An 11,917-nucleotide genomic window follows, 5' to 3' on the forward strand; every position below is an offset into this window, starting at 1 on the left:
AAAAAAAAAAAAAAAAAAAAAAAAGGCTTATGGCAGTAACTGAGAAGAAGGTCAGCCTCCACCCTCCCCACCAGTCAGAAAGGGAAATGCAAGGGTTACAAAGCAGGATGAAGTGTTTCAAGACCCCGCTGGCACTGGGCCATACCTGCAATGTAATCTTATTTTTCACTAGCAGTCCAATTTTGATGTCCATGAGATTGAGGTCATTCTCCAGCTGCTGGTTAGAACGAATGAGGGTGATAACCTCTTCCCGCATCTTCATAAGGTCAAGCTCCTCCTGAAAATCCTGGTCACTTTGGTCCAGCAGGTGGACAAATTTTCGGACCACAATCATAGGAGGATCCTCAGCATTGACTGACAGAAAGTATGCATCAGACAAAGAATGGAGTTACCAGAAAAAGTACTATGTCTCAGGAAATAGCACTGTCTTGAAAAAGTAGTTCTATTTACACACATTTAATTTTGAGATGTGCCAAGACAACTATCAGGTGCAGTCTTCTGTGTCAGGCTATTGCTATGTTATGATAAAGGTTAATGCAACAAGCCAACCAGATACCTAGCCACATGTTAGCAAAGGGACTTATGTCACAGGTCACACCCTCTCCCCCAAGCCTTGCCTTCAGGACAGTAAAAGAGGTCTGTGGAGAATACCCTGAACTTGGTGGCTCCAAGCCACTGCCTCAACTCTTCACGCGGAGCCAGTTACTCACTGAGAGTCTTGTAGTCATCCCGAGCTTTGTTTGCCCGAATAAAAGCCTGGATTTTGATAATGTCATTTATCTAAGGAACAAAAAAGAAGAAGAAGAAATTCCTCTGTTCATCTGTCTACCAAAAATATGGCAAAGCAGCTCCTAATGGCCTGTATGATCCAAGGGTGCTTACATGGTCCCGGAAGTACTGCAGGCGATCTCGATAGCGCTTTCTAGCCTGGTGCATCCTTGCCAGGGACTGAATCTATGGAAAAGGGATCCTGAAAATTAGAAGAGTCCTTCATCTCAACATGTGTTATACCTGCACCCCTCATGGAGAAACCCTGCTCAGGCTATCATACCTTTACAACTTCGTCTTTGTGGGAACGCAGGTAAGCTAACCGATCTTGATATGCCTTCTTCTGCTTGTACCCTCTCCACTGCGACTGAAACAATCAAATGTTACAGAGGACATATTACTTCCCAAGCATCAATGGAAGTTAAAAAAAAAAAAAACCCTTTCATCTTGATATATGATCCAAGTACAATTTCATGATGAAGTTTTAGGAAGGACCACTTCCAACAGTGACAGGGGAACAAGGGCATGGGCCATCCCTCCACTGGAAGAACACGATGGCTACATTCTACTTCCCCAACGTCAGCACAGCCCTGCACACCTTTTATAGTGCAGCCATACAGATTCATTTACTGGCTTCTTCCAACAAATCAAGTGAGGAAGATAAGATACAATGGGGTATTCCCCTTTTACAGATGGGGACACAAACATGGAGATTCACCACTGTCTGGTAGCAGTGCAACCATCATTCCTAACTCAGAATTCTTTCTAGGACATTGTTCCGCCTTATCATTGAAGCAAAACCACAGTTGTTTTCCTCGGGGTTCAAATCTTACAGAAAGGTATAGTCTTAGAAGAAGAGAGGAAGAGGTACCCAAGAACTGCCACTGTGCCACCATTAAACACCTGTAGGCACACTACGGTTATATGGTAGTAAAGAGGAGGTACCTGTCAAAGAAAAGAGAAGACTAAGAGTCCAGAACTCAAAAATCACACTCAGACAGTCAATGGTGACAGCTGACCGTTTATTACCCCTGCTCTAGATGCCCGCTTGCTGTCTGTGTGATAGGTTCTGAAATACCTGAATGCAGGTGATGGCAGGGATTTGTTTCTTCAGGAAATTCATCCTGGATCGGAATTCCTGTCGAACTAAGTATCCACGGCAGCGAGCCTGCAGCCTGGTGATCAGGCCTTCGTTAGCCAGCCACAGCTGTTCTCGGTTATATGCAGCAGTCACCCCAGAGATAGAACTCTGAAAAAGCAGTGGTTACATTCAAAGACATTTACAGGCAAGAATGGATGCAGGTTTTCTCAAAGTATCATCCACAGCACACAAGCTAACACTCCTGCTTCCTAAGTCTATACTGTATCATTAGCTACACGACATGAACAAAGCCCTCAAGTCTGTTTTTCAGGACCAGGTTGTTCTCACACACCTCCTCCCACCTAGAAAACATATCATAAACAAAAACTTAATCTTCTTTTGCTTCATATGTCATCTCACTTATCCATCTATCCAACACTGACCAGGCTGGGCACTGTGCTGGCTGATCTGGGGTCACTGCAGACAAGAATAGAGTGACAGGTACTGAACAGGGCTGTGTGCCAAATATCAAGGGACCCCTAGAATGTTACAATGCAGGACATTTCAGGGGGAGAGACCAGAGGTGAGGACTGAAAATTGCTTCCCCAGGCAGATTGCAAATGGTCTTGAAAAGTAGCCTAGAGGGTTTGGATTGTTACTAAAGATACTGGAGAGCCAGAAAACTTTGTCAAGCAAAGGAATAAAACAATCAGATGTTTATGATTTATTTTAGAGACAAGGTTTCGTTCTGTCACCTAGGCTGGAGTGCAGTGGTGCAATCTCAGCTTGCTGCAGCCTCAAATTCCTGGGCTCAAGCAATCCTCCCAGCTCACCTCCTGAGTAGCTGGGGCTACAAGCGTACCAGCACACTTGGCTAATTTTAATTTTTTAAAAAATATTTTTTGAAGAGATGAGTCCTCATTATATTGTCCAGGGTGGAGATTATTTTTAGAAAAACAATACTGTTAGGAAAGTAGCTGACAGATTAGAGTGAGGTGAGACTTCAACCAAGGGGGTGAATTATAATGCTGCTATTGCGATCCAAGTGAGAGATGGCCTGGGCTTCAACAAGGGCAGCAGGAGTGAGAATGGTTAGGAACATCTGGTTACCTATCCAATATCCACCTTCTCCTTTCTCCTTGGTAACAGAGCCTTGATTTTTTTTTTTTTCTTTTTTTCTGGGCAACACTGTACGCACTTAAAAGACTCCACGAGTGGTCAGGCGCGGTGGCTCACGCCTATAATCCCAGTACTTTGGGAGGCTGAGGTGGGTGGATCACCTGAGGTCAGGAGTTGGAGACCAGCCTGGCCAACATGGAGAAACCCCGTCTCTACTAAAAATACAAAAATTAGCCGGGCATGGTGGTGCATGCCTGTAATCCCAGCTACTCAGGAGGGTGACACAGAATTGCTTGAACTCGGGAGGGGGAGGTTGTGGTGAGCCAAGATCACGCCATTGCACTCCAGCCTGGGCAGCAAGAGCGAAACTCCGTCTCCAAAAAAAAAACAAAAAACAAAAAACTCCATGAGGTAGAGAGAGGTCATGCGCTGTGAGCAGCAGTAGTATGGCAAGACCTTTGAGAAAGCTCCTTGAGAGAGACAGCTGGCAGCACATCTTTTTCGCTTTCCTTCCCCTTCTTCCTACTTCCTGCTTGGACTGCTAACTTGATGGTCAAAGTTCCAAGCTGTCACTATAGGTAACAAGGTGACCTCGAGAATGGAAGCCACATGACAGAGCACAAAGATGGAGGATCCTGGGACAGATGACACCATGGAGCCACATTTTCCCTGGACTGCTGAACTGCAGAATCATTTCACGTGAGATAAAAATACAACCTTACACACTATTGCAGCCTCTGGTTTTTTCCTATTTAACTGTGTTTGAGGTGTCTGCTGGACTTCTGGACTGCAAAAGGAAGGGCAAAAACCTGGTGGTGGGGAAAAGGGCTAATGTCTGGAAGTACAGATTTAGGAGTCACAAGCACAGGGTTAAGGGCTGGAGCCACAGGCTTGAAAGAGATCACTCAGAAAGAATGCGTAGACGAAGAGAAGAGGGCCAATGGAATCTTCATATAATTCAAGCAGAGGTAGAGAAAGGAAGGTAGCAAGAGAGATTAAGAAGGAACATTCAGAAGTAGGAAAATCAGAAGAGAATTGTATGGGAGAAGCCAAAGGAACTAAGGGTTTGAGGAAGAGACTTTTGACAAGTCATATACGATGAGTGCTCAGAACTGAATTTGCCAATTAAAAGGTTATTGATGAATTCTAAAATAAGAGTTTTACTAAGTAAAAGCTGGACAGGAAACCACACTGCTGTGAGCTAAGAAGTGGATGCTAACAGACAGTGAATTAGTGACGAGTAGACTAACTTTCAAGGCCCTTAGCAAGAGTATGAATGTACGTGAGGCCAGATCAAGGCCCTTAGCAAGACTATGAATATAGGTGAGGCCAGATCAAGGCCCTTAGCAAGAGTATGAATGTAGGTAAGCCCAGTTCAGGGAAATTCCATGGGCTTTAAAAAATGTTTGTATTATTATTTTTTCAAAGATGTGGGAAATAAAGATGCCTACGTATGTAGGCTGCTACTTAAAATACAGTCCTTGGGCCAGCAGCATCATCACCACCTGGAAGCTTGTCAGAAATGTAGATTTTCTCAGAACTCACACTAGAATCAGAGCCTTCATTTTAACAAGATCCCAGGTGATTCAGACAGACATTAAATCCTGACAAACACTGGAGGAAGAGCATGAAAAGTATAAGGTCTGCAAGGAACTGGGAGAGGATGAAATCAAGCAGTAAGATAAATAATGAGCTTTAGAAAGGATAGCTGTTTCCTCTGGAGAGAAAATGAAGAAGGAATCAGTGAAAATCCAAGTAAGCTGAAAGTACAGAGAGTGGGGAGTACAGAGTGGGAGGATCTATATGATGGCCACTATTGTTGGCAGGGGAGGTAAAAGGTCAGGTCACATGCTGAAAATGAGGTAGCATCTCTTCCCGTTTAAATTCTTAGGTCCATATATGCAAAACACTATTCAAACATGAGTGTTTCTGTGGAGGTTAATAAGATTCTCAAAGGTGTCCCTGACCTAACAATAGTTCAAAATCACTCTGCTAGAAGTTGTACCCTGAATATGTACCCATATTAGGCCCTCAAGCTTCAATCTGGGCCTCTTGTCCTGCCACACCTACCATGTGCCAGGTAATACACCATTCATCTCTCCCTCAGGGAGACCTCCTGGGCTCAACTGATCCTTCCACCTCATCCTCCCAAGTAGTTACAATCCCAGACACACACCACTACGTCCAGCTAAATTTTGTATTTTTTGTAGAGATGAAGTTTCACCATGTTGCCCAGGCTGGTCTTGAACTCCTGGGCTCAAGCAATCTTTTTGCCTTGGCCTCTCAAAGTGCTGGGATTACAGGTGTGAGCCACCACGCCCAGCCTGAATTTTTTTCTTTTTTTGTATCAAGAATCAGTACAAAGGGAAGGATAGAATTTTGACAGATATAGATGGCAGGGGAGAGACATCTCATGACAGCAGAGACTTTGGTTCATGACTATATCCCCATTCCTTAGAAGAGTACCTGCTACATTTGAGGTATCTGACAAATAACTGTTGAATGGGCTGGGTGCGCTGACTCACACCTGTAATCCCAGTACTTTGGGAGGCTGAGGTGGGTGGATCACTTGAGGCCAGGAGTTCGGGACCAGCCTGGCCAACAGGGCAAAACCTCGTCTCTACTAAAATTACAAAATTAGCCAGGTGTGGTACACGTCTGTAACCCCAGCTACTCGGGAGGCTGAGGCAGGAGAATCGCTTGAACCTAGGGAGGTGGAGGTTGTGGTGAGCCGAGACTGCACCACTGCACTCTAGCCTAGGTGACACAGTAAGACTCTGTCTCAAAAACAACAACAACAACAACAACAACAACAACAAAACCTGTTGGACAGCATAAGCAAAGACACAAAGACACAGAAGATGAAAAAGTACTTTAAAAGCTCTATGAAAATGCTACCTTTATTTGAAAGTGCAGGTTGTAGCTAATATAATTCGTGGAACAGTCAGAAAAGAGACTGAAAATACAAACTGGGAAAGATTAAAGAAGTTGCATTTAATGGAGTCAGCAACCTTCCATTTTTCTTTTATAGATCATCTAACTTTTCTTAGCACATGGTTCATATCACTTAATTCTATAATTCAGATGTTTTACAAATTCAGGCCTTAGTCACTACCCCAACTACTACAAAAAAATTAGCCCAAAACAGCTCATTACATAACCTCAGTTTTAGTCTAGGGTTTCTGACCACACGCCCTTTTCCTCTTAGTAATATCATAGCTTGAAAACACTTTCTCTCAGCTTCTTCTTATGTGAAGAAAGGTGACTTACCTGGATCTCCTCCCGAGAAAGCTGCATAGAATTTTGCACAAAATTTGGGGGTTCGTCCCATCCTCCTTCCTGGGTCTCCAGATTGTGGTAATAATAATATCCACCTTTTACCCAGTGCTTCACCCACTTGCTGTTATTATCTCCTGGCAGAAAATAAAGGAAAGATAGAAGACACCCAGAGCCACACTCCCCAGCTGTACACATCCAGAACTGCAGATTATTACAGTCAGTTCTCACAGTCTAAATGAAGACCACTCCAAAAGCTGCTCCTTGCATCTGTGAGAGTAAAGGTGGGATCCTAAGCCCCCATTAAATTATGGCTTTGTAATGACTAACTTAGCTCATTTATGTCTGTAAGAAGAAAATACCTATGATGTCCAATTATGGAATTAACCATGATTAACTTTGTTTATTCCAAAGCCTATGTTTAAGGCCTGTCTGTCTTAAAAAATTTGCAACCATTGAGCCTCTCCAGTTTTTCAATTTATTTATTTATTTATTTTTTGAGACACAGTCTTGCTCTGTCGCCTAGGCTGGAGTGCAGTGGCACGATCTTGACTCAATGCAGCCTCTGCCTCCTGGGTTTAGGTGATTTTCCTGCCTCAGCCTCCTGGATAGCTGGGAATACAGGCGCATGCCACCACGCCCAGCTAATTTTTGTATTTTTAGTAGAGACAGGGTTTTACCATGTTGGCCAAGCTGGTCTTGAACTCCTGACCTCAGGCAATTCACTCGCCTTGGCCTCCCAAAGTGCTGGGATTACAGGCGTGAGCCACTGCACCCGGCCCAGTTTTTCAATTTTTAAAAGTCCATAAAATGTGATAAAAAATCTTAAGTTTTTCCCGGTTTTTATACTCAAACTACTTTTAATTGCCTATAGGCTTAATCAGAACCACTGCTACTCTGTGAAAGATAAGCAGTTAAATATTTTAATCTTCCCCACATTCTCAGAAAATTGGCCTTGTTAACACAGCTATCCACAAAGGTGGGGGAAAAGGATATTTTCAAAAACATGGATTTTTATCTCCTTTAAAATGAGCCTAAGTACCCGTACATCTATGCTAAAAGATCTTTCCCTATAGCTTATCCCTTTCCTCTACATCTGTCCCCTCGTATACTCAAGGGTTAGCTTCAGGGCACATATGTATTACCCCAGAACTCACCTACTGCCAGTTTTTTCTTCTTGGCTTCAGCAAGGTCACTCTGGTAAGTTTCACCACATTCAGGGATGACTCCATATAAGCCAACATCAGGGGAACGAAGGGCACTCAGTGTTTTGCCAACATCACCACTTTCTACTGCCTCATTAATGGCAAAGATTCCTAAAGCAACTATTCCGGGAAAGAATTGTTACTAGAATAGTTTAGAGAGTGTCTAAACTCACATACTGGTTCACTTAACTATATCTACTGGCAAATTGTTCCCCCATACCTATCTTGGTCAAGCTGTATGGAGCACCTTGTCACCCCCAGCCTCCACCAAAACAGAAATAAAACAGGTGATACATACACTTCTGTGCTTCTTGGGTGTCTTTGTTGGACTGCCAGATTCCACCTTGAATTTCATCCAACCATAACACGGCTGACTCATCCTGGATTTCCTACATATCATTGAAACCAAATAAAGTCATGAAATTGGGGTACCTGTAACATACATGTGATGAGGGGGGGTTTCCCAGACACAATTCAATATGGAAGAACAGGCTTAAAAAATATGAGACACGTGGGTTAGTCAAATGGAAGAAGTAGGCATCAAAAAACTGGTAAAAGATTGGGTGCAGTGACTCACACTTGTAATCCAACACTTTGGGGGGCTGAGGCAGGAGGAATGCTTGAGCCCAGGAGTTCGAGACCAGCCTGGGCAACATAATGAGACCCCATCTCTCTAAAAAAATTAGCCAGGCATGGTGGTGCATGCCTATAGTCCCAGCTACTAGGGAGGCTGAGGCAGAAGGATTGCTTGAGCCCAGGAGGTTAGGCTGCAGTGAGCCGTGTTCTTACCACTGCACTCCGGCCTGGGCAACATAGTAAGACCCTGTCTCCCAAAATGAACAAACTGGTAAAGGTCATAAGATAAGGGAAATGGCTCACATGTAGGTGAAGATTATGTAAAGATGAATTTAAGTGATTCAGGAGGAGTAGTTCAGCTAGAAGGGGCAAGAGGCCCAGATAGATTGGGAAGGGGTCCAGAGACTTTAACAGGGTGACAAGGGCCAGGGTATATATATAAATATGCAGTACTTATTTGAAAGCCTCCTTTGCCAACAATATTCAGAGGAAGTTAATGTTCTCTATGACTACTAATGTTTTTAAGACTGCCAAGTCTTATTTTAACCAGAACCTTTGAAGTATCACATTTAAAGCCAGGAGTCACTACAGGCAGTCTACATTTCTTACCAGCTGATATCCTAAAACTTGAATGTTAAATCAGTTGCTGGGAACTTAAAAGCAAATTTTCACAGAGAAACATAACGAATGTTGTGATTACTTTCCTTAGTACAGCCTCACAGCATAGTCTGAGTTGACTACTGCAGACAGAGAAGATGTATGATGTAGTGGAGGTGACTTACGTTCCTCTTTCTAAATTCGTTGAGACAATTTTCTTTTTTAAAAGAGCTTGTTGGTGACCATTTGCTCTGAACGGCATTTTAAACAGAAATAGATTAGTAGAAACATCTTCCTCTAGTATTTTCCATTTTTTTTTTTTTTTGAGATGGAGTCTCGCTCTGTGGCCCAGGCTGGAGTGTGGTGGCGCAATTTCTGCTCACTCAAGCTCCGCCTCCCAGGTTCACGCCCTTCTCCTGCCTCAGACTCCCGAGTAGCTGGGACTACATGCACCCGCCACCACACCCGGCTAATTTTTTGTATTTTTTTTTTAGTAGAGACAGGGTTTCACCATGTTAGCCAGGATGGTCTCAATCTCCCGACCTTGTGATCCGCCCGTCTCGGCCTCCCAAAGTGCTGGGATTACAGGCGTGAACCACGGCGCCCAGCCATATCTTCCAATTTTCAAGAATGTGGCTGCCATATTCCAATTTGGGGAAGTAGTTTAAGGATTAGCCCCAGGTAGTCACTACCGTTACTGAGAGTTAGCACAACAGGATTCTACTTCTACCTACACGCAGTGTGAGAGTCAGAATTAGAAACCACTGCTGATAACCCCGTTAGATTTCCGTGGTCACATTGAGGTTATGCAAGCTTCAACGATCTCAAAGAGTGGGGGTCCTTTGTTAAGATGCCTGTAAGGTCTTTACAGAAAGCATCAATTCAGCAGAATACTGGGGCACTCTTCTCTAGAAAAGACAAGACACTTCAGGTTTTAAAGTGGCCAGGTTGTGGGAGTCATGTTTGTGGTGATCTGGGCAGACCCAACAAAATTAACATACTCATGAGGCTTGAGCTAACAGCAATTGGTATAAACAGCAGCTCAAAAATTCATTTAGATTGCGTGATGTGAATATAACTTGCCAAGGCACGAATGAGGCAGAATAAAGAACTCAATAAATCACCATAACTATGTGTCCAAATGAGGGTCTGAGCTGTGAGGCAAAGTGAAATGTTTGACTGCCCAACAGCTGAAGTCACAAAACCTTAGGGAAGGCTTGGCTTTCCTCCTGTTTTATCAGAGAAAGACACAACATTTCATTCCATATAGTGAGGCAGCCACAATTCCTACAATTTATAAAGAGTGCAGGTGACAGAATAAGGGCAAGGGAAAGCATCTGAAATTGAAAGCAGTGATTTCTCCTAAATGGAGTCTTTTAGAAAGATCATTTAACCTAATTGTGGTAGGTTCTGGCCTTACAATTCTAAGAGGCACTGTCCCAATTTTAAGAAGCTCACAGTGTTGGGATAGGAAAAGAGTAAACAGATAAACAGAACGCAAGAATAAATAAATCACTTAAAAGCTGCAGAACCTAGTACCTTCCTACCACTAGCCGCTTCCTATTACCGAAAATAGAAACTGACCACACACAATCCCCTAGAGTCCTAAGAATAACTACTGGAAATACTAGGCAATATTTCCAATGTGAGACAATACAATGAGTCAGCTGCAGGCTTGTAACAACTTAAATTGACAAGTCATAAGCAAGAGGGCTGATGGTCCGGTCTCCAAGAGAAGCAGTATAAAACTCCGTGCATCATAAAAACAGAAGCATTTCCACAGAATCAAGCCATTTTTGGTTCACTTCTGGGATAATCATACAACAGATATCTGAGCAGAATCTGCTGTAAGCAAAGTTGTGAGACTTAGCACAACCTCCCTTGCATTCAGAGAGAAAGGCAGAGCCTTTCTGAGCATTCAGAATTCTTTCTTCCTTGCCCCATGCAGATTAAAGTAAAACCTTTCATACATACTCCTTAAGAAATAAGCAGTAGAGCAATAGTATGAAAGGCAAGAAAAAGTGAATGGATGGGTGTCTCAGGTGTTTCAGGGAAACATAATAGAGAAAAGCCCCTCACCAGAATGAAAAAGGAAAGAGAGACAGCATACACTACCTCATCCCAGGTTCTTTCTGCTCCAATTAGACTGAATAAAATGACAAAACCTAAATCCTTCTGGTAAAATTTATTTTAAAGAGATCACCTAAGATTAACTCAAATCACTGAGCAGAGTGTTAAAACCCAGGTTAGATATTATGGAGAGAAAACAGATTTGCTGTAAAAATGCTATATAAGATATATTAAAGTACAGCTCCCTAACAACTCTGACACTTAGAAACACTCATTGCATTTCAGAAGAGGTAAAGAGATAAGGACCAGAAGTCAGAATTTAAAAAGAGGGCAATGATTGGAGGTAGAAGAGATGAAGAAGACACAAAACACAGGGAAAGGGAGAAGAGACAAAAGAATGACTATGTTATGTACATATGTATATGGAAAGCATACACTCACATATCCCTCTAAAGGGCACCTCTCACCACTCAAAACTTTTTAAAAAGCCTTTACTATGTGGCATGGTTTGCATGTGTGATGATAGACACAATATTACATATATAAATACATAACCACATACATACCACATACACACATAAACACACATACACAAATCTGTACAACATATTTATCAACTATACAGCATAAGCACTGACCAATTAGGATGGAGCAGAGTCCTTATGGCCACTGCTGGTTTAATTGCCGTATAGTGGGATTTCAATTAGAGTTGGGGAGTGATGGCACACATATTGGGAGGGTTGGGACAGTAACAATGTACCAAACAAAATAGAAGTATTTCAATGTCCTAACAACTGGTACAGCTGTGCCGGTGTGAACCAGCTGATTACTAGCTATATGCATATAAGCATGTGTGCACAAGTGCATATACACACAAGGAGGTCAGAGAGAGATTTAAGTCATTCCTGTTTTTGAGACAGAGTCTCGCTCTGTCGCCCAGGCTGGAGTGCAGTGACCCGATCTCGGTTCACTGCAAGCTCCGCTTCCTGGGTTCACGCCATTCTCTTGCCTCAGCCTCCCGAGTAGCTGGGACTACAGGCGCCCGCCACCATGCCAGGCTTTTTTTTTTTTTTTTTATTTTTAGTAAAGATGGGGTTTCACCGTGTTAGCCAGGATGGTCTCGATCTCCTGACCTCGTGATTCGCCCGTCTCGGCCTCCCAAAGTGCTGGGGTTACAGGCGTGAGCCACCGCGCCCGGCCAATTCCCTTCTTTACTAGTTTGTCT

At 43.1% G+C, this 11,917-nt stretch overlaps 1 protein-coding gene across 1 annotated transcript in view; it reads right to left on the bottom strand.

The window, feature by feature from the left end:
• Positions 1-11,917, bottom strand: part of IQGAP1 (IQ motif containing GTPase activating protein 1) — a 113,882-nt gene that overhangs the window by 28,988 nt on the left and 72,977 nt on the right. The window contains exons 15-22 of the mRNA XM_011978375.1: positions 7,748-7,838; positions 7,390-7,569; positions 6,239-6,381; positions 1,847-2,017; positions 1,052-1,135; positions 883-954; positions 711-780; positions 146-354 (exon numbers count right to left, since the gene is read on the bottom strand). Of these exons, the coding sequence (XP_011833765.1) occupies positions 146-354; positions 711-780; positions 883-954; positions 1,052-1,135; positions 1,847-2,017; positions 6,239-6,381; positions 7,390-7,569; positions 7,748-7,838 (1,020 nt within the window). The remainder of the gene's footprint in view (positions 1-145; positions 355-710; positions 781-882; positions 955-1,051; positions 1,136-1,846; positions 2,018-6,238; positions 6,382-7,389; positions 7,570-7,747; positions 7,839-11,917) is intronic.

This window comes from Mandrillus leucophaeus, unplaced genomic scaffold (assembly GCF_000951045.1).
Source record: "Mandrillus leucophaeus isolate KB7577 unplaced genomic scaffold, Mleu.le_1.0 Scaffold193, whole genome shotgun sequence".
Classification (NCBI taxonomy): domain Eukaryota; kingdom Metazoa; phylum Chordata; class Mammalia; order Primates; family Cercopithecidae; genus Mandrillus; species Mandrillus leucophaeus.